The following is a 21,084-nucleotide window of genomic DNA, read 5'->3' on the forward strand; positions in this document are numbered from 1 at the left end:
ATCTAAATCATCAGTGTTTTACGAGATTGATTTGAAGCATGACTGTTGTAAAGTATTGAATATAACTTTGGTGTGTTCTTAGATATTGTATCTAAAACACAAGGTAAAAAGTGAAACTGCAACAATGGGGGCTCTGTCCGGAGATCTATACTGAACTCGTGTTCGTACCTAAGAAAAACTTGCATTGACAACTGGTTTACCCCATAAATTAGTTAGTCAAATTATCCGTGAAGCGACGGAAATTAGAATATTTTCTGGAAAAAAAATCTTTCTTCATTTTTTTCTTTCTTCAAAATTCAAAATCATTTCCTGCTTCATGTCGGATTCACTCATATACAGACCAGACGGTGGTATTGGTAAGTAGAATATTTAAATTATTTCTGTAAGAAGAAATTTTAAATAACTCCGTGTTTGATTTGGGTACATTCTGCCCAAAGAATCTTCGCGATCGCTGTTGTTCACGAACAGCGTTTTTGCTAAATTAATTCGTGGAAGGATTTCCATCTAGTTCGTCGAACAGTATCATAGTCATAAGGTAAGACATAGAATTGATGTTCGACAACTTCACGGGAAATTGGCAGTTTACTAACTAACTGTCGGTTCGAATTATACTCTCAAGTTCTGATCAAAACGGTGAGTGTGTTATAATTCCAACCAGGATGGACGCTCGATAGTACTAGGACCTTAGTTTAAGTTCAGATTAAATTATAACTCTAGTCGGAGTAACATTTAAAACGTGTTGCTTATTTAAGTTGTGCTTCACATTATTAGTTATCTATAACCCGCGGGTTGATAGTTAATAGTGGGGAAAACTTCTGTGGGTGTGTTGACAGACTGAAGGTCGTCATCACATAAGGCTTTGTAAGGCAACTTACTCAGCGACACACCGCTAAGTCCTAGTTAGTCGTTTCGGTTCAAGATAGAGACGAAGGACAGGTGTAGGAAAAATCACGTGCGCGTGTAACATTGTTTGTACCAGTGTTGAAAGGTTGAACAATACCTGCGGGTAAGAGTCTTCCATATTAGAGTACCACCAAGAGTGGATGTACCAAAGTTTTTGTATTTTGAGGGATTACATAAAATGGCTGATACCAGACATCATCAGCACTACACCAGATTCTCGTCAACTGTGGGCATAGACCCAGAATATACAGAAGGAGCAAATCTGATTGATATCACCGATCTAGGTGATGACGGCCACGCCGCTCAGCCTGTGAACGGACATGTCGAGCGGGCCGTTCCATCAAGTCCCAGCGTCAGTTCGATCAAGGAATTGATCACCATGGGGAAAGAGTTTGGTTTGGAGGGAAAGGAACTACAGTCATTCGTCCAAGGGGAGAGGGATAAAGAACGAGAAGCTCAAGAGCGTAAAGATGAGCGCCAAGAGAATGAGAGAAACAGACTCTTTAGGATAGAAGAGCTGCGCATTCAGAGCGAGGTTCAGATGAACACGAATGGAAACGCAGCTCATCCTTCCCAACCCTCACATGACCATGATCCCCGTTTCATTCCCAAAATCCCTTACCTTGATGACAAGGATGACGTTGAATCCTGGCTCAAACAGTTTGAACACTATGCCAGAGATATGAATTTGGACGAATCAAAGAAAGCCTCCCGGCTGATATACTTCTTGAAAGGTAAGGCCCGTACCATCGTGTCCAAAATGGACGATGAGGATGTTGATGACTATGAAAAGGTGAAGAGCGCGTTATTTGAAGGATTCCAGCTCACCGCTGAGCAATATCGCATGAAATTCCGCAATACTAGACGTAATCCCGCGGAAACTTACAAAGAACACATCACTAGACTCGATCGGTACCTAACCAAGTGGATCGAGCTTGATCCGTGCGAGAAAACTGTCAAAGGATTAACCGATTTGATCCTACGAGAGCAGTCCTTGCAGTCAATGCCTTCCGATCTCGCCATGCATGTCAAAGACCGGAATCCGATCAATGCCAAGGAGATGGGAAAACTCGCGTCCGATTATGAGCTGAACAGAAGCCAAAATAAATTGAGACCGACACCAACGCGAACTCCTCAGGACGGAACGAAACGTTTTGAGAAGGATCATAAACCATCACCTCAACAAGGTAAAAGATCTTCTTTGACACCGGCGGAACGCGAAAAACTCCGAGAAGCAGGACTATGCTTCTATTGTCGCGTAGGTCTACACCGTTCGAGCGATTGTCCCTTACGGAAAAAAGGCAACACCGCCGGAGCTGTGACGGTTGAAGATGTCCGACGCGAAACACAGGGAAGAAAATCCCCGTTAGATAAATTGTGTCGAGACTGCACCACAAAAAAGTTTTCGGATCTAGTTGACGTCAAAGTCAACGGCAAACGAGTGAACGCCCTGAGAGACTCGGGCTGTAGCTCGATTGTGGTGGCCGCACATCTTGTGCCGGCCGACAAAATGACTGGTCAGAGAAAGAGGACCACGTTAGCGGACAAAAGTAAAGTCCGGTACTGCGAGACCGCGATCATTCATGTGGATTCGCCCTTCTTCTGCGGAGAGACAGAAGTCGTGGTCATGGCGGATCCCATAATGCCGGTGCTCATAGGGGAGTTCCATGGAACTCAGAACGACAGGAGGAAAACACCGATTTTCCCTGTCAGAGAACCTGCCTGGTATCACGACAGCGCTGAGACAGTCGCTGGGGCCGTAGATACCAGAGCACAGTCCAAATTGGACAATGATAGAGACAAATCTGCGAGTAAGCCAAGTAGCCGGGAGCCAACATCGGATATGTTTACTCCAAAGGACTTACGCGAGGCTCAGAAGACAGATCCTTCGTTAGACAGCATCAGGAAACAAGCTGCTACCGGAGAAGAGAGAGGCCACATGAGGGTCGTGGAAAAGAATGGTATCTTGTACCAGTCGACGTTCAATCGGAAAGGAGAGGAGTCTTTGAAGGTTATTCTTCCCAAATCGTTCCGTAGTAAGGTGCTCGCATTCGGCCATGATCATCCAATGGCAGGACACCAAGGTCAGCGTCGTACCGCCGAAAGGATTAGACGCGAATTTTGGTGGCCATGCTGTGGTGTTGAGATCCGCCGCTACTGCTTGTCATGTGACGCTTGCCAGCGATCCGCGCCAAAACACCTTACGAAGAAGGTCCCATTGGGCAAGATGCCAGTGTTCGAGACTGCTTTCAGAAGAGTAGCAGTCGATATCATCGGGCCTATTCTTCCTATGTCCGAGAACAAAAAACGGTACATCCTCGTCATGGTTGACTTTGCCACCCGCTACCCTGAAGCTGTCGCGTTGAAGGACATCCACGCCGAGACAGTAGCCGATGCTTTGTGGGATTTTTGGACTAGACTCGGCATCCCAAGTGAAATACTGACTGATAACGGGAGCCAGTTCACAGGCACTCTGATGCAGGAAGTCACTGAACTCCTCCGCATCAAAAGGAAAACCTCTGCGGTATTTCATCCAGCTGGAAATGGTTTGTGCGAGAGAATGAATGGCACGTTAAAGAACATGCTCAAAAAGATGTGCATAGAACAGCCCAAAGCATGGGATACGTTCATCTCTGCATTACTGTTCGCATACCGCGAGACTCCTCAAGAGAGTTTAGGTTTCTCGCCATTCGAACTGTTGTTCGGGCGTACTGTCAGAGGACCAATGCAACTCTTGAGACAGATTTGGACAGATGAGAGCGTCTCAGATGAGGTCAAAACCACTGCGGAATATGTAGTGAACCTTCGTGAGAGGATCGAAGAGACCTGTTTGCTTGCTCGAGAGAACCTGAAAAAAGCCTCAGTGCGATCTGCTCAATATTACGATCGTAAAGCCAAACCAAGGTCGCTAAAACCAGGAGAGAAAGTCCTGATTCTCAAGCCATTGAAAACAAACAAACTGGAACTCACTTGGCAAGGTCCATTTGAAGTGTTAGAGAAGTTGAATGATTTCGACTACAAAGTCCAAGTAAGGAGGAAGGAAAAAGTATTCCATGTCAACCTCCTCAAGTCTTACGTCGAACGTGAGCAACCTGTCACCGATGGAACAATTCCGGTTGCAGTAGTAGAAGAAGAAGAGGAAGAAGTGATCGTCTCAGTAGTGGTAGAGGAGGACGAAACCACTAACGACGACATCTTCCGGTTGGACAGTCAGAGGACTATCCCAACATTTGAGACAAAGCGCACAGAAGGTTTAGACCACGTGCACTTTTCAGAGAAACTCACTCAGTCACAGCGAACTGAAGCGAGACAGATCTGCGCGGACAGACTAGATAATCTGACCGACGTACCACTCACCACGAATTTGACTACGTGTCGAATCGAGGTCACAGACAAGAAACCGGTCTATATAAGACCACGCCCCATTCCACATGCGTATGTGAAGATGGTGGAGAATGAAGTCGAAGAGATGTTGAAGCTAGGAGTCATCGAACCCGCCAACTCAGCTTACAATTCACCCATTGTTCTCGTCAAAAAGAAAGAAGAAGGGAAGTACCGCTTTTGCGCGGACCTCCGTGGGTTGAATGATGTCACGGTGTTCGATGGGGAACCCATCACCGACGTTCAACATTTATTCCAAAGCTTAGGAAAAGCCAAGTACTTCTCCAAGCTAGATCTCACGCGTGGCTACTGGGGAATACCCATTGTCGAGGAAGACAGAGACAAAACCGCGTTTGTGACGTCACGAGGCCAGTTTCGATGGGTGAAGATGCCAGGAAAGGACAACTTAGGTGCCGACTATTTGAGTCGCATCAACTGAGTTTCAGAGTCCAGAAGGAAAATTTGTCCACCCGTTGGAGTAGTGAGGCCAAACTGGCCGCGACAGGCTCATGCGGATCTACTCCAAAATGTGGAAACAATTGTTTATGCATATTGTATATTGTATTGTATTGTATTGTATATTGAGTCGTATAAACGGAAACGAAATAAGATTTCGCTTGTCCACCCCCCGGGGTTATGTTACGACTCAACTCCAAACAACTCTTGTTTAGCCGAGACTGAAATATTTTGTTGCACCATTAGGGTAAGAGTCTACGAGACCTTGGAGACGAAGTAATGACGTCACTAGTATGAGAATCTACATGTTGGATCAACGTCATTACTGCGTCATTAATATGCGAATTTACGTAACTCATGGAGTTGCATCGTGGGATGAAAACAGTTATTTGGAGGAAGGAAACGTGAACCGCTAACCATTACGGTCACTATTTGCCGGGTACTGAGAGGCTACAAGTGGGGAACAAGAATCCTGTGTAACCACCGATGAAAAGCCGCCTGCACCTAACCTACCATCCCAAGGCCTGAGATGTAACCCGCAGCCGCACAGACTCGTAGAGTAGTGTCCGGAAAGGAGCATCAAGAGGTAAGGTGTCGTTGTAATATCGAGCGCCCATCAAGGAACAGCTATTATACACTCACATCTATGTCGCATATATATTTTTTTAGAATGTTTAATGAAGTTAATCATAAACGTACATGCTGCAAGTTAGTTCGGCATATAGATCTAGTATTTTATTCAGTAACCATGCTTGGTTTGTCTGCGAACTGCCCGACATGAAGATAGGGCAAGAAATCAAAATTAACCTTGATCCTAGGATACCGTTGTTAATAACAAGTATTACCTTTGATCCAGGGGTTCGAGCGTCTAGGATCCGCTGGGATAAGGGTGAACTAATCAAGCTACGCCACCAGTGTGATCCACCAGCGAGGAGCAAAAGGAGTTTGTCTACTAATTATCATCATCATCCAGTAATCTTCATCAAGTTCGTCACTGCTACGGTCATCATGTGAATCCAGGCTTCCATCAGGACATTCGGACTTGTAACTAACCAGCCCATTTAAGATAAGTCCAGTTCGACATTAAACTAGCTGTCAATGCAAGAACAATTAACTATGAACGCAAATTCGTTAGATCTAAAATAGAAATAGTTTGTTAAAGAATCCGGAAATATTACCAACCAATAAATTTATTCATTAATCTAAATCATCAGTGTTTTACGAGATTGATTTGAAGCATGACTGTTGTAAAGTATTGAATATAACTTTGGTGTGTTCTTAGATATTGTATCTAAAACACAAGGTAAAAAGTGGAACTGCAACAATAAGACAACAAGAAAAGAATTGGAAAACTGCAGGGAATAGTAGGGAGAGTTTTCTTGGAAGGAAATATAGGTGAAAGGACTGGTAAGGCAGAAATAAGACAAAAGAAGAGAAGTAAAGGGGTGGGGTAGCTCTGTTTAAATGCTCCTGCCGCGTGAAGGCGACCCCATGGGAGCAATGCTTTGTTTGATTGTGTCTCCATCTCTAAGGTCATCAAAGTAAACATAATAACAAAGCTTTAGGTCAGAGAAACTTTAACGCACATACTTTCACTCAAACTATCACAATCAATTTAGCTGGACATTCAGCCACTATTACGTACACAGACTTCCTTTCTAAATCAAATGAGAAATCAAAACCATTCCTTCAAGGTAAAAGCCTTCCTTAACTAAGCCATTTCCTCTCCTCACAGAAACACCAGCACCATCACTCACCTGTTTGGCCTCCTTGTAGCCCCTCTCCAGGTGGCGTGTGCGCTCGGCGCTGCGTGAGACGATCTTCTCCCAGCGGTGCTGCACGCTGGACAGCAGGTTTTTGATGAGCACCACGTCCTGCTTCTGGCTGAAGTACTTGAGGTGCGTCCCCATCTTGTCCAGCGCCACCATCGCCTCCCGGTGCCCGCTGATGTCTTTTTGCAGCACCTGGGGAGAAATGAATGTTGTAAGAAATGTGATGCAGAAGATTGAGGTGTATACAGAACCCAACACAGACAATGAGAAATGGGCCAGCAAAACATGAGAATTAAATGCAGAAACTCAAAATTCAAAGAACACATTATGCCAAAAGACAGGCGGGTACACATGCATGCATGCGGCCACTGAGGTAGATTCATAATCATGCAGAGTAGCAATCAGCTAGCTTGTCAAACTCTGTAGAGGAAAAAAGACAAACAGATGGAATGTGGGCCAGAGTTTGAGTACAAATAAAACAAATAATTGAACAGACAGCAAAACAACACACTGTACAGACAGAGACGCAGACTTTCAGCAAGGCTGAATAATAAAGTCACTGACACCCCCGCCCCCCAGGAAAAAAAGAAAAAAAGAAGAAGAAAAAAGTGTACACAGACAAGAATTAAGCTTGCCACCAACTGAGAGTAAGTCTCACCTTGTGGTCTTCAATCTGAGAGGTGACCGAGTCGACCAGGCGGCTGACAGGCTGCAGGTTGTTGAGCGTTTTCTCCGTCTCCGTCAGCCAAGCGATGAACTTGTTGAGCTCTCCGTGGAAGTTACCCGCCATGTCCACAGCGTCCTCCAGCTTTTTCTGTTGACACACGGACAGGCATATCAATAAATACTGCATGATGAGATTATCAGATTTTCTACTTCATTCCTAGTTTAATATTGTGCACCACAGAGAGCATGGAATTATTCTGTGGTTCACACTTTATAAGCTTTCATTACCATTATTATTATTACTATCATTATTATCAAATTTATTACAGTGAAACATCCTGCACATTGTGAATCTATACTGAAGATTCAGTTCTAAGTAGACCAGTGTATTCCAGCTGTAGCTATTCATACGCTTTGTAAATCACAAAATGGGAATACCTAACCTGTCATAGTGAAGTCTAACTATTGAAAACAGTGACAGTTTTTGAATTTATTATTTTATTTTTTAACTTGTTTATTTACTTATTCACATATTCACATATTGATTGATTGATTGATTGATTGATTGATTGATTGATTGATTGATTGTTTGATTGATTGATTGGTTGATGTTGGATTATTATCATGCAGCGACAGATGACCTTCATCAAAGACACATAGCATCATGAACAGGTATTATTCCCTGCAGTAGTTAGTCGTCCTCTAGTGAATATTTCACCCGTTAACAAAGAACAACCTATTGACATACTGTCAAAACTTAAGACTTTCATGATTATAAAACAAACGCTTGCACACACTGACCTTTCTGTCCGTGGCACGGTTGCGGACGTGGTCCCAGCGCTGATGCAGGTTTGCCAGGTTCTGTTTGATGTTGGCCAGGGCGGGGCCCGAACTCTTGCCACTCAGCTTCTCCCCCATGGCCGTCAGGCTCTCCACGTCGGGTTCCAGTCTCTCCAGGGCACCGTATACCTCCTGTATATAGCAAGGAAAAATAAGGAGTGGTTGGGGTAATATCCCATGATTTGCAATGTACACGTTGCTAACACTCACACACATTCTCCCCCATGGCTGTCAGACTCTCTACCTTTGTGAGCAATAGGACCACATCTTGCGATCTGTTGTACACACACACACACATTCTCCCCCAGTGGTCATCAGACTCTCAATGTCTGCTTCAAATCTCTCCAGCGCACTAGCATACACCTCCAGAAACTTACTTCTTCTTCTTCTTCGCTCATGGGCTTAGACTCCCACGTTCACTCATGTTTTTAACACTAGTGGAGATTTACGTGTATGACCGTTTTTACCCCGCCATTCAGGCAGCATACGCCGATTTCGGGAGACCAGGAACTTACTGATAACAGGCAGGAAATGTAATTGTGAGAGGGAGATGGGGGTCATAGTTCATGGTCTGTTATGTTCGCACTGTTTTCACATAGACAGAGACAGACAGAAAGACACAAACACATAGACTAACCTGCCAGCTCATAATCTTGCCATGATCTATAACAAAAATCTCACTATCCAGTGGGCTTTTACACTGAGTAGACCACAGTATGTAGCAGTCTGCATTCTACTGGTCAAACAAAAAGAGTCCAAACCTACCATGAATTTCTCCAGCTGTTCCCTGGCAGTCTCTGGCATGCCGCCTACAGGTTTGGAGGTGATGAGCTGGCTTTCAAGGTCGTTGATCTTCATCATCACGTCTTGTAACTCACCTGTGAACCCTTGCGCCTGGACAAAGGGGAGAGAAGAATGTTGAGCAACATGAACTAAAAGGGTTTGTACAGCAAGAAACATGCGCTACTTTAAAAACAACTATTTTCTTGAGAAATTATTATAATGAGGTCAGTGAAGTTTTTCTGATTTTCCTTGAATGATTGAATTCAGGAAAAAGCATAGGAAGCATCATGGTGTGTAAACCAAATGCAGACACAGTTCATCTGAATTCTACCACAGAGACAGAATAAGGCAGACGGGAGGGGGGGGAGAGAGAGAGAGGGGGGGGAGAGAGAGAGAGAGGGAATGAGAAAAAGAGACAGACAGAAATAGAGAGAGATAGACAGGGGGCGAGAGAGACAGTAAAATAGACAGAGAGAGAGAGACAAACACACAAAGAGAAAGAGAGAGAGGCAGAGGCAGGAAAAGACGGAGTAAATATAAAATATAAAGAGTAAAGATACTGAAAACAAATCTGCCTTAATTTTGTTTTGAAATAAAAAACACAAAGAACCCAACATCAACAACCCAAAACATCAATTATAAACCAGCAGCCATCCCAAAAAACACCCAATCCTCCCCTGACCTCTCTGAGAGCGTCTTCCAGCTTGTCCTGTTGTTGGCGCGACTTGTTGTGGATGTCGTCCCCCAGCTGGTTCATGTCCTCCATCTTGGCCTTGAGGCGCTGCACCTCCGCCCCGCTCTCCAGCCCCATCAGGCGCTGTGCCTCCTCTCCGATCGAGTCCACACTCTCCTGGTGGGCCGCGATGTCGTTCTGCACGATCTGGAGGGGCAAGGACGATGATCATGAAAGAATGTAATGGTGTTTTTATTTTCATATTTTGCTGGCAGTGGCACTAGGGGCACAGTGGAATCGCCCTTTAAGACATTTTTTTGTTTGTTTGTTTGTTTGTTTGTTTGTTTGCTTAACGCCCAGCCGACCACGAAGGGTCATATCAGGGCGGTGCTGCTTTGACATATAACGTGCGCCACACACAAGACAGAAGTTGCAGCACAGGCTTCATGTCTCACCCAGTCACATTATTCTGACACCGGACCAACCAGTCCTAGCACTAACCCCATAATGCCAGACGCCAGGCGGAGCAGCCACTAGATTGCCAATTTTAAAGTCTTGGGTATGACCCGGCTGGGGTTCGAACCCACGACCTCCCGAGCGGATGCCTTACCACTAGGCCAACCGTGCCGGTCTTCAAGACATTCACAAATCTGAACAAAACAGGTCTTAAAAAGGAGGGAGTCTTAAATTGGAGGTAAATTTACAGCAGTTATGTAGTGCGGATTGTCTTAAAATGGTGCTTCCACTCTGCTACCTTTAAAAATGCTGATGCCCAGCTTGCAGACTAATACATACAATACAGAATTCTTGAGCAGAGTTTAATTTGTTCAAAACATGACTTCGTCTGTCTTCTTTGTGTAAACAGTCAACAAATTCTGCTGTTTTACTGTGGAAAAAAACCACAAGCACTAAAACAAATCACAAACATTTTCATCAGGCTGGAAAAAGTGACTGTTGACATACTGACCCTGAGCTTTGCAAGTTCAATCTCCACGACCTGGGGGTCGCCACATACGGGCTCGACTTCGTCCAGTGTGGTGTTGACACTGTCCATCCAGTGCCGCAGCTCCTTGTAGGCGTGGTCAAACTGACCGGCAGTCAGCAGCGCCATCTGCAGCTCTCTCTGTCACACACAGAAAAATGGAAATGTCAGGTGCTAAAGTTATTACATACAGTATTTACAAAGGCACAGCAACACACTGTCATGGAAGTGTGTGCTTGGTGACTTAGTGGCCTGTCATTGTTTGTTTTAACTGAGTTTCCGCAGTCACACACACAACAAAACTTGGTGACTCTGAAGGACTGCTTAAACTATTTCATTTTTTGGTAAGCGCCTGAACCACTCAATGTCCCACCGCTATACTTTCACGATCAGGTATTTCTCCTGCATTTTTAACATGCTACAGAATTTAATTCTAAACACACTTAAAAACATACTTACCTGCCCTTTTTCTAGTCCAAAACGCTTTCTGTACAAACAGTACCAGTTGGTATTTTGTACAGCTACTTTTATCAGGGTTTGTTTCAATGATGCCATATCCATTTTTGTTATCAATGACATTTGTCACTGCACACATTAACAGTGTCTTCATCATAATTCTTTCCAGGTTACGTTCTCAACGTTTCCCCTACTGACCTGTCTGTCGCCGATGTTGTTGAGGAGAGTCCCCCATCGTACGTTGAGCTGTGTCAGCGGTTCTTTGAGCACTGCGGCCTGTTCCGGCGTGCTGTCCTTGGTCAACTCACTGCCTTGCTGGTTGAGCGACTCCACCTCTATGTGCTTGGGGTCCACACCTGCCTTGAACACCTGGGGAAAGAGACAGGTGTGTTAGTAGTGTGTGGGTAGGTAGGCTGGGGAGGCAGTGGTTGTGTGTGTGGTTGTGTGTGTGGTTGTGTGTGTGGTTGTGTGTGTGGTTGTGTGTGTGGGTGTGTGTGTGGGTGTGTGTGTGGTTGTGTTTGTGTGTGTGGTTGTGTGTGTGGTTGTGTGTGTGGTTGTGTGTGTGGGTGTGATTGTGTGTGTGATTGTGTGTGTGGTTGTGTGTGTGGTTGTGTGTGTGGTTGTGTGTGTGTGGTTGTGTGTGTGGTTGTGTGTGTGGTTGTGTGTGTGGTTGTGTGTGTGTGGTTGTGTGTGTGTGGTTGTGTGTGTGGTTGTGTGTGTGGTTGTGTGTGTGGTTGTGTGTGTGGTTGTGTGTGTGGTTGTGTGTAGGTTGGTGAGTGGCAGATGCCAGTCCATGCATGGGTGTGCGTGTGTAGTGTGCTAGTTTTTGACAGTGTGTATGTGTGTGTGAGAGTGTGTGGGCGGATGCGAGTCGATGCGTGGGTGTTCGTTTGAAGTGTGCGTGTGTGTGCGTGCGTGTGTGTGTGTGTGTGTGTGTGTGTGTGTGTGTGTGTGTGTGAGTGTGTGTGTGTGCGTTTACATGTTTATGTGTTTGTGTATAAATGCATTACAGAGTCTCAAGAAAAAAATCTCTGGAGTTCTTGCAATAAGTGTGAGTGCATGCGTGAGTGCCTTGTGTGTGTGTGTGAGTTTGTTTGCGCATGTACCTTGAGTTCTTCCCACTGTTTCTTGATGATCTCAAACTCGGCGGCCACAGGGTGGAAGTTGGCAAACTCCTCCTCTGCTCCTTGCAGCCACACCAACAGTTTCTGCAACACACACACAAATCATCATTGTCTAATCTCACCTCATCTTCTTCAATATTCAAATCTGCCTTTGATCAAAACAGTTCTAAAGTAATTAAAACAATGATCTTCTAAAAAAAAATTAGAAGGCTGCCTTTGCTTCTTTGAAATATTCAAACAAAATCATCATCTTTAATATTCAGATTATCGTTTTACCATAATAGTTCTTGAGTGGTTAAAACAATCATCAGCTGAAACGGATATACTCACCATGAGATGATCCTGGAAGTGCGTGGCCTTGGCGAGGGCGTTCTCCAGTAGCTGCTGGCGCTTGTTGTAGCTGTCGTTGATGGCGGCTAGACTGGCGCCGGCATCCTCCATGGTCTTCTGGACCTCAGGCTGCTCCGTGCCGCCAACCATCCCCATCAGCTGCTCGCCCGTCTGCTGCACGTCCTCCAGGTCGGCCTGCGACGCCTCCATGTCCTCCTTCAGCGCCTGGGGTGGAATAAAAAAATAAAATAATAAAAAATGATCAAATATAAAAATGTAAAAAGAACAGGTCAGATGGAGGGGGTGGGGTGGAGGGTGAGTACATGCAGACAGCTGGCTGCCGGCGGCTAGAGGAGACCTGGGATTTGTCTAGGGATTTAGTTGGGTCGTCTTGGGTTAGTGCTGTGAATGGTCACTTTGGGGGGCTGTTGGGCCGATGGAGCACTGTTTTTATTTTTCATTTTGGTATATCGTAAATGCATGTATTCATGTTTTCCAAGGCCTGAGACTTTCGCTGTGACCCCGGGGTCTTTGTCGTGCGCATGTGTGCACAACATTGCTTGCTTTAAGCCTACATCCTTGCTATAGCTTCACACATCCTGCCCAAGGCTGGAGACAAACAGACAGAAAACAGAGCAAGCATGAAATCAGTCAATCTCACCTCCAGTTCCTCCTGCTGCTCTCTGATGGCCTCAGGCTCCAGGGCGGGCTTGTCTGCAGTGTGCAGCTGGTCCTGCAGGTCTTTCAGCGAGGAGTTCAGGTTGTTGAGGTCATCCCAGAACTTCTCCGATACGCCCAGCGTGTCGTCTAGTGCTCTCGCTCGCCCACGACTCATGTCCTGAATGTCCTTGAACAGTCTTGTGAGCTCGTCCAACTTCTGGCGCACATCTGGTAATGGGAAAAGAACTCAGTTGAAATGGTTTAAGACTGATCAAAGGCAAGCAGACAAATTGAAATTAAAACTGCTCCTTGTGACAGTCAATTAGGATTGATAATGCGTGTCTGAGCAGCATTCCTTCAACTGAGATGTACAGTCCCTGCTCAATTTGCAGAGTACTATAGTGCCTTTTGAAGGACGTTTCTTGCTGCAAGTTCTAAGTGTTCTTGGTAAGGATATATTTCTTGTTTTGATTTCAGACTGCTACTACCTTCTGCATGATGGGAAGGTATCGTTCACTCTGATCCTATAATTTCTGTATGGTTATCTATGAAGAGCTGCATGAAAGTGTATTGTGTCAGAGGAAGAATTGTGCAAAAGGAATCTTTATTCAGGTTTTGCTCTATGTCCTGTCATTTTCTGGTTTTATTTTGAAGACATATTTTGTGCTTTTTGCTGGTATATATGTGACAGGGAGACTGCCGTTGCCCTTCACAGCAGGCTCAGCAGAGTTGTTGGCCTTTGAAATCACGAGCTATTTATAGCTCGCCGACAACACCTGTGGATTGTAGAGTTCTGTTTGTGATGGGGTCTGGCGGCATCTGTCTCCCGGCCTGTATGTTTCCTTTGCGTAACCAAAACAGTTTTTAAAGGGCTAAGAAATTAGCTCTAAAATTCTCAATCCTGTTTGATTGGACTTCGCCTCCAAAGGTGATGGTTGTGTTTCGGCACTGGGTTACATATGAACAAACATGTAAGTAGAATATAGCCATGAAGAGATCTTTCCGACTTCAGTGAAACATCATGCCATTTTTGTCTAGCCTTTTCCTGTGTTTTGTTTTGTCAAGGAAGGTTTGGCGATAAGATAATTATTAGGAGAAATAGCAATCATCAGAGTGTAGGTGTTCATTACCTTTGACAGCCTCGTCCTGCTCCGTGCCGGCCTGTTTGAGCAGCTCCTCGGCGGCCATCTTGACAGAGTCCAGCGCCGCTTGTCTCATCTCCAGGTCCTCCTCCACGCCCTGAACAGTCAGCATGATACATAGTTACACACAGAATCATTACAATGCAGAGTCAGACACACAGAGAACACGACCAAGAGAACACTATCTGAACAATCATGATGCCCTCAGTTACACACACAGAGAACACGACCAAGAGCTAACACTATCTGAACAATCATGATGCCGAGTTACACACACAGAGAATTAAACCTGAACAATCATCACAATTCAGAGTCAGACACCCAGAAGGCACAACAAGAGGAAGAATTTTAAGAAATGAATTCATCAAAATAATTCAACTCCACACAGGAAGCAGTCAGGTTGTTGGTTCTTGGTCCATGTGGAGTACTGCTCTTAGGGACTGGGTGGCCGAGTGGTAACGCACTTGCGCTCGGAATCGAGAGGTTGCGTGTTCGACCCTGGGTCAGGCCGCTATTTTCTCCCCCCTTTCCTAACCTAGGTGGTGGGTTCAAGTGCTAGTCTTTCGGATGAGACGAAAAACCGAGGTCCCTTCGTGTACACTACATTGGGGTGTGCACGTTAAAGATCCCACGATTGACAAAAGGGTCTTTCCTGGCAAAATTGTATAGGCGTAGATAAAAATGTCCACCAAAATACCCGTGTGACCTGGAATAATAGGCCGTGAAAGGTGGATGCAGCGCCTAAAGGCAGTCGATCTACTGGCCGATGTGAATGCGTGATATATTGTGTAAAAAATTCCATCCCACACGGCATTAATAGGTAACATGCGCCTTGAGTCGCCTTGTGTGGTGAGATACGTGCGCGATATAAATCCTCGTAAATAAAATAAATTTCCCATGTACAGGTCTCCACATATCTGAGATAGCGAGCAGGAAAAACAGCTGTGTTTGCAAACAGCATTTATTTCTCATTTCTCTCATTTCTCATTACTTTATTGTCCCATCGCTGGGAAATTCGGGTCGCTTCCTCCCAGTGGAAAGCTAGCAGCAACGGAGTCGCGCTACCCAGGTGTCTGCGTGTTTAGGTGTATTCAGCCACCTGCACTTATGGCAGAATGACCAAGGTCTTTTACGTGCCATTGTGATGACACGGGGGTGGGACATGGCTTCCGTCTCTGGGTCTGCACATAAAGTTGACCCGTGTTCGTCCCGGCCCGAATTCGAACCTGCGACCTTTCGATCACAAGTCCAGTGCTCTACCAACTGAGCTACCGGGCAATCATTTCATGTCAAATCTAACACAACATATATTCAACAAACTGACTTTAGGGTCCAGTGATCACTGCTCATTTCAAAATGTTGTGCAAATAGCGCATATTTGGGGTGGACTGACTCAAATCCCTCAAAGTCAGTGCGATCCTTGGAATCTTATCCCAACTGATTATTCTCACCTTGTTGTCGTCAATCTGGTCTTTGAGTTTGTCAGGGTGGGCAGAGATGGGCTCGGCGTTCCTCACTTGTTCTGCTGTGTCCGTCAGGCTGTCCAGCATTACTTCCAGCTTGTCGCTGAACTGTAACGTCATGAAGGGAACTCAGTTATTCAACTAGTTTGGAATTAGTATCCTCCACATTTAACAAACCAGTACTTCACACAACAATGTTAGCATTAGTACCTGTCACATTAAGGCTGCAGAGCATACTGTGAGATAGTTTCTTCACCTTTAACTTTACCTTTGTTCAAACATTGAAAAAACAAAATGTTACACTCGTACAACAGTAGACCAACTAATTCTCTCCAACCATAACCTTACCCATTACTTTGACACATGCATTTTCCCTGAGAGGCAAAAACAAATCACAATTATCCAACTCCACAAAATATGCATGCAGGCCAAACATGTAATAAAAAGAGACTGCTATTTCACAGGGCATATTTTGCTCACTTCAGCAATCTAGTACAGTGGAAACCTCTTTTGAGACCTCCACACATCTGAGAAAATCAAGTCTCAAAAGGGAGGGAATCCTAATTGGGGGGGTCTCAAAAGGGAGGGAATCCTAATTGGGGGGTCTCAAAAGAGAGGGAATCGTAATTGGGGGGTCTCAAAAGGGAGGGAATCGTAATTGGGGGGTCTCAAAAGGGAGGGAATCGTAATTGGGGGGGCGGGGGGTCTCAAAAGGGAGGGAATCGTAATTGGGGGGTCTCAAAAGGGAGGGAATCGTAATTGGGGGGTCTCAAAAGGGAGGGAATCGTAATTGGGGGGTCTCAAAAGGGAGGGAATCGTAATTGGGGGGTCTTAAAAGGGAGGGAATCGTAATTGGGGGGTCTCAAAAGGGAGGGAATCGTAATTCCAAAATTTTAATAATAAATTTTCATTTAATTAATATACTTACCCAACTCACATATAGCAATTAACTCTAGTTCAGTGCTGGTAACGCTGTACGCGTTCCCCTTGGAAACAAGGGAGACCACCCTAAAAAAGAGTGATCCATCCCATAATATCAGACCGATGTCCGGTCCAACATCCGTATGCGTGCGCATACGCCGCCATTTGTATCATTCGAACGAAGCCCAACTCACTACTTTTTTAGAACCCAATACCACCACAGCGGGGAGGCGGGAGGGTTTAAACGATGTGAGTTGGGTAAGTATATTAATTAAATGAAAATTTATTATTAAAATTTTGGATTAAATTACATATTATTACCCAACTCACATATAGCAGATTGCTACTATAGGTGGTGGGTACTTACCAAAACTAAGCACGCAGGACTTGTCCCGCCGCTACCATGGCAGGCAGCGCGGAGCTTCCATCCTGTCTGACAGAAGCGACGTCTCTGAGGTAAAAGTTGACGAAAACGTCCTCAGAGCGCCAATACGCAGCTTCCAGTACCTCGGCTAGCTTGCCGGACCGAAGAACTGCCACTGAGGATGCCCAGGCTCTCGCCTCATGGGTTCTAGCCGCGGTGAGAGGCAAAACTGCCCTATCATCACCCGACTGCACTAGCCACCAGGCATATGCTCGTTTGATCAGAGTGGAGATCCATTTGGCCAGAGTCACCTTCGCTATATCCTTACACCTAGCCGTGTTTAAAGATATGAAAAGAAGCTTTTGACTTTCTGACCTAACAGGCCGAGTTCGAGACAGGTAACATCGGAGAGCTCTCACAGGACAATTTGCAATATCGGGATCTCCAGGAGCCAAAATCTTGCTCAAGGGTGGAATGCGCAAGATTGGAGAAAGCTGGCCAGGTTTCTGGTTTTTCGCGAGAAAGCCGGGAACAAATTTGAGAGAAATGGAACCATCCTTCTCGAACGCAATATCCTTGTCTAAACCCGACAAAGAATGCACCTCACTACCTCTCCTAGAAGTAGAGAGAAGCGTTAAAAACACAGTCTTACGCGTCAAATCGGCCAAAGTGGCTGACAAAAGAGGCTCGAACTCATCCGAGGCTAAGAAACGTAAGACCAGGAACAAATCCCATGCAGGGAGAAGCGATTTTGAACGAGCTGCTAAAAGGGCAGCCCCCTTAATAACACTAGCGATAACCCCTCCGAGCGAAATTTTGTGGCCTAATTGCGCGAGGGTCGAAGAGATCGCCGACCTCCGGACCCTAATAGAAGAGGGAGAAGCCCCCTGATCAGCCAACCAAGACAGATGGTTGGCTACCTGAATAGACCTAGGAGAAAGAGGTTTAACCCCGTTAAGCGCGCACCACCTAGACCAAGAGGCCCAGTGCGATGAGTAAACCGAAGAAGTCGATTTTCTATGCGCATGTCCAACGAATCTCAGAGTAGGGGAAGAGGCCCCTGCCCTACGCAAAGCGCTTCGGACAGAATCCACGCGTGAAGGGCCAGGATCTGTGGGTTCTCGTGCTGAACGCCTGACCGAGGCTGCACGAGATCTCCTCTTTTCAGGGCGAGAGGGATCGGGGGCCGAACTGCTAGCCGCAGTAGGTCGGGAAACCAGTGCTGGCTTGGCCACAGAGGAGCGACCAGAACCAGCGCTGGTTTCTCCAAGTCCACTTTCCTGAGGACCTTGCCTAAGAGGCAGAACGGAGGGAAGGCATACGCCGGAAGATCTGACCAATCCACTTCCAGAGCATTCACCTTCCAGGCCAGAGGATCCGGGAAGGGGGACACAAAGAGAGGCAGTCTCGCCGAAAACCTCGTCGCAAAGAGATCTATCTTGGGCTTGTCGATCTGCGACCAAAGCCGCTGCAAAGACTGGTGTGTGAGAGTCCACTCTGAATGAACAATCCTGTCCCCTCTGCTCAAAGTGTCTGCAAGAACGTTCAGACTGCCCTTCAAGTACACTGCTGACAACAGAATGTGCTGGGCGTGACACCACTTGAGAATGCGACATGCAATGTCGGAAAGACTGTGAGACCGAGTCCCCCCCTGCTTGTTCACATACGACGCCACAGACATGTTGTCGGTGTGAAGACGTACATGACTGCCCTCCAGGAAAGGCTTGAACGCTAGAAGCGCCAGGGAAACGGCCTCCAACTCCAGTACATTGATATGTAGGGAGGCCTGAGAGCAATCCCAAACTCCCGAAACCATGTGCTCGTCCAGATGAGCACCCCACCCCGTCAGAGATGCGTCCGTAAACAACTCTCTCTCCGGCGGTGGACGAACAATGGGAACACCCCGGAACAAATCCGGAAGAAGCCAAACACCTGTGGTCTGCTGAAACCAAGTTCCCAGTGCGATCGGAGCACTCCAGTCCTGGGATGTCTGATCCCACCTTGACTGCAGGGAGGCCTGAAAAGGCCTCTTGTGAACCCTGCCCAACGGAATGAGGGAAGCCATGGATTCCATCTGACCCAGAACCGAAGTCAGAACCCTTGCACTGGCGTGATTCTCTCCGTAGAGAGACCGAATCAGACCCTGAAGCTTGTCGATCCGCCTTTGAGACGGACGGACAGACCACCGAAGCGTGTCGAATTCCATGCCCAGGTAAGTAAACGTCTGGGATGGTTCCAACTCGGATTTTGTCAGGTTGACAGAGAAACCCAGCTGTGCCGCCCGGCTCAGCACCCTGTGCGTATGAGCCTCGCAAAGCCCCCTGTTCTGGTGAAGGATTAACCAATCGTCCAGGTATGCTCTGAGACGGATGCCTTCCTGTCTCACAAGAGCGCAAAGCTGCCTGACCACAATCGTGAAAATCCACGGAGCTAAAGACAGGCCGAACGGCAGAGCCCTGAACTGGTAAGCTTTGCCGCCCCAAGGGAAGCGAAGCCACTTCCTGTCCGCGACATGTATGAGGACGTGAAAGTAAGCGTCTGTAAGATCGATCGACGTTGCCCAATCTCCCGACCGTAAGGCCTCCCGAACCGAAGTTGGAGTTTCCATGGTAAACTTGATTACTCTCAGAAACTTGTTCAAAGGAGAAAGATCTAACACCGGCCTCCACGCCCCTGAGGCTTTCGGCACTACAAAAAGTCTGCCGTAAAACCCCGGGGACCGCGCGTCCAAGACCTCCTCTATAGCTCCCTTGAGCAGCAGAGCCGAGACCTCCTCCTGGACCGCGTTCCGTGCCACCAAATCCTTTGGCGCCCTGCAGGGCGGGATTATCCTGACTAGGGGAGCCTTCTGCCCTGACCAGAGAAGCCGGAACCCCGAACACACTATCCCCGTGACCCACTTGCTGGCCACCAGTTGCAGCCAGGAAGAAAGGGCCCTGGACGGGCCGCCCGCTACAACTAGCGCGGGGGCCACCGGGATGTGTTGTTCGGGGAAGTTTCATTGGGGGTGAGGCTTACGCCCCGACCCCCTGGAACCCCCGAAAGACTGACCCCTCTTAGGGTATGGAGCTCCACGCCCCCTACCCCTGGAGGAGAATGACTGCTTCTGGGCCTTCCCACCACCTGACGAAGACGTCTGAGGCTTAGCAGAAGAAAACGCCTGAGTCTGAGACTTGCCCTGAGGCTTCTGGAAGCCCTGTGAAGCCAAACGCGCGATCGCTACATCCCGCGCGTCCTGCGTCTCTTTCTGGAGTGCATCGAAAGACGCCTGCCCTAAGAGAGACCCCTCAGCAAAAGGGGAGACCTTCAGCCTCTCCACAGTCGCGGTGTCCCGAAATCTGGACCCCGTCAAGAAGGCTGATCTCCTTGAAAGCACCGCGTGAGTATACAGCCGGGCAGACAAAGTAACCTGTTCTCTAGTCACCTTGCCCAGAGTAGCCAGCAGTGTTGAAACATCTGTCGGCGACGCATCAAACCGGAATTCAAAAGGATCAAGAGATGTGGCAATCGATCTGGATAAAGACCTTTGCAGAGACTCCGACACGGACGTGAGCTCCAGCAAAGACCTTCCAACTTCCTCCACAGCTGTGAGAGAACCGTCAGTACATGGGACAACTCTATCCCTATTGTACCCGTCCTCTCTCAAAGCAGCAAGTTCCGGCGTCACCGGAAGTGCCCCTGACGGCAGAGCAAAAGAGTCAATCAGATTCACAGGATAAGGGGTGAGCTTGAACTTCGGAACACCGGAAGCAGCCCGAGCCCCAGGCTGAGCCAGCCAAGAGACAACGTCTTCCGGGGCCTCGCCGTGCTGAACCAACAACGGCACCGCCGGTTTGCGTTTACCACACAAGACGTTAGCCATTTCATAGGCAATAGTTGACGATTCCCGGAAGCGGTAGCGAGGCCGTTGCTCCTGAGCACTCCGGAAATCGTCAAAAGCAGAACGAGGTGGGTGAAGCTGAGCCTTGTCCTTCACCACCCCTTCCGGAAAGTATCTGAACGCCGTTTCCGCCGCCAGCGCCACTGCGGCTGACAGCTTCACGGGCAAATTCAGTTGGGAATCCTCTACCACTGAGGCATCCCCGTCTTCCGCCCTACACTCCGACTCGAGATCAAGCTCGGAGCCAGGAGGCAGAACATCAGACAGTTTATCGTCGGCAGAACCGAC

General features: G+C 47.0%; 1 protein-coding gene across 4 annotated transcripts in view; it reads right to left on the bottom strand.

The window, feature by feature from the left end:
• Nucleotides 1-21,084, bottom strand: part of LOC138966148 (microtubule-actin cross-linking factor 1, isoforms 1/2/3/4-like) — a 186,924-nt gene that overhangs the window by 39,284 nt on the left and 126,556 nt on the right. For all 4 annotated transcript variants that reach the window (XM_070338260.1, XM_070338261.1, XM_070338262.1 and 1 more), the window contains 12 exons: nt 15,620-15,739; nt 14,157-14,265; nt 13,028-13,254; nt 12,367-12,591; nt 12,019-12,120; nt 11,111-11,281; nt 10,442-10,597; nt 9,484-9,681; nt 8,784-8,912; nt 7,980-8,150; nt 7,171-7,326; nt 6,498-6,704 (listed from right to left, as the gene is read on the bottom strand). In XM_070338260.1, coding sequence (XP_070194361.1) covers nt 6,498-6,704; nt 7,171-7,326; nt 7,980-8,150; nt 8,784-8,912; nt 9,484-9,681; nt 10,442-10,597; nt 11,111-11,281; nt 12,019-12,120; nt 12,367-12,591; nt 13,028-13,254; nt 14,157-14,265; nt 15,620-15,739 — 1,971 coding nt within the window. The remainder of the gene's footprint in view (nt 1-6,497; nt 6,705-7,170; nt 7,327-7,979; nt 8,151-8,783; nt 8,913-9,483; nt 9,682-10,441; nt 10,598-11,110; nt 11,282-12,018; nt 12,121-12,366; nt 12,592-13,027; nt 13,255-14,156; nt 14,266-15,619; nt 15,740-21,084) is intronic.

This window comes from Littorina saxatilis, linkage group LG5, assembly GCF_037325665.1.
Source record: "Littorina saxatilis isolate snail1 linkage group LG5, US_GU_Lsax_2.0, whole genome shotgun sequence".
NCBI classification, from domain to species: domain Eukaryota; kingdom Metazoa; phylum Mollusca; class Gastropoda; order Littorinimorpha; family Littorinidae; genus Littorina; species Littorina saxatilis.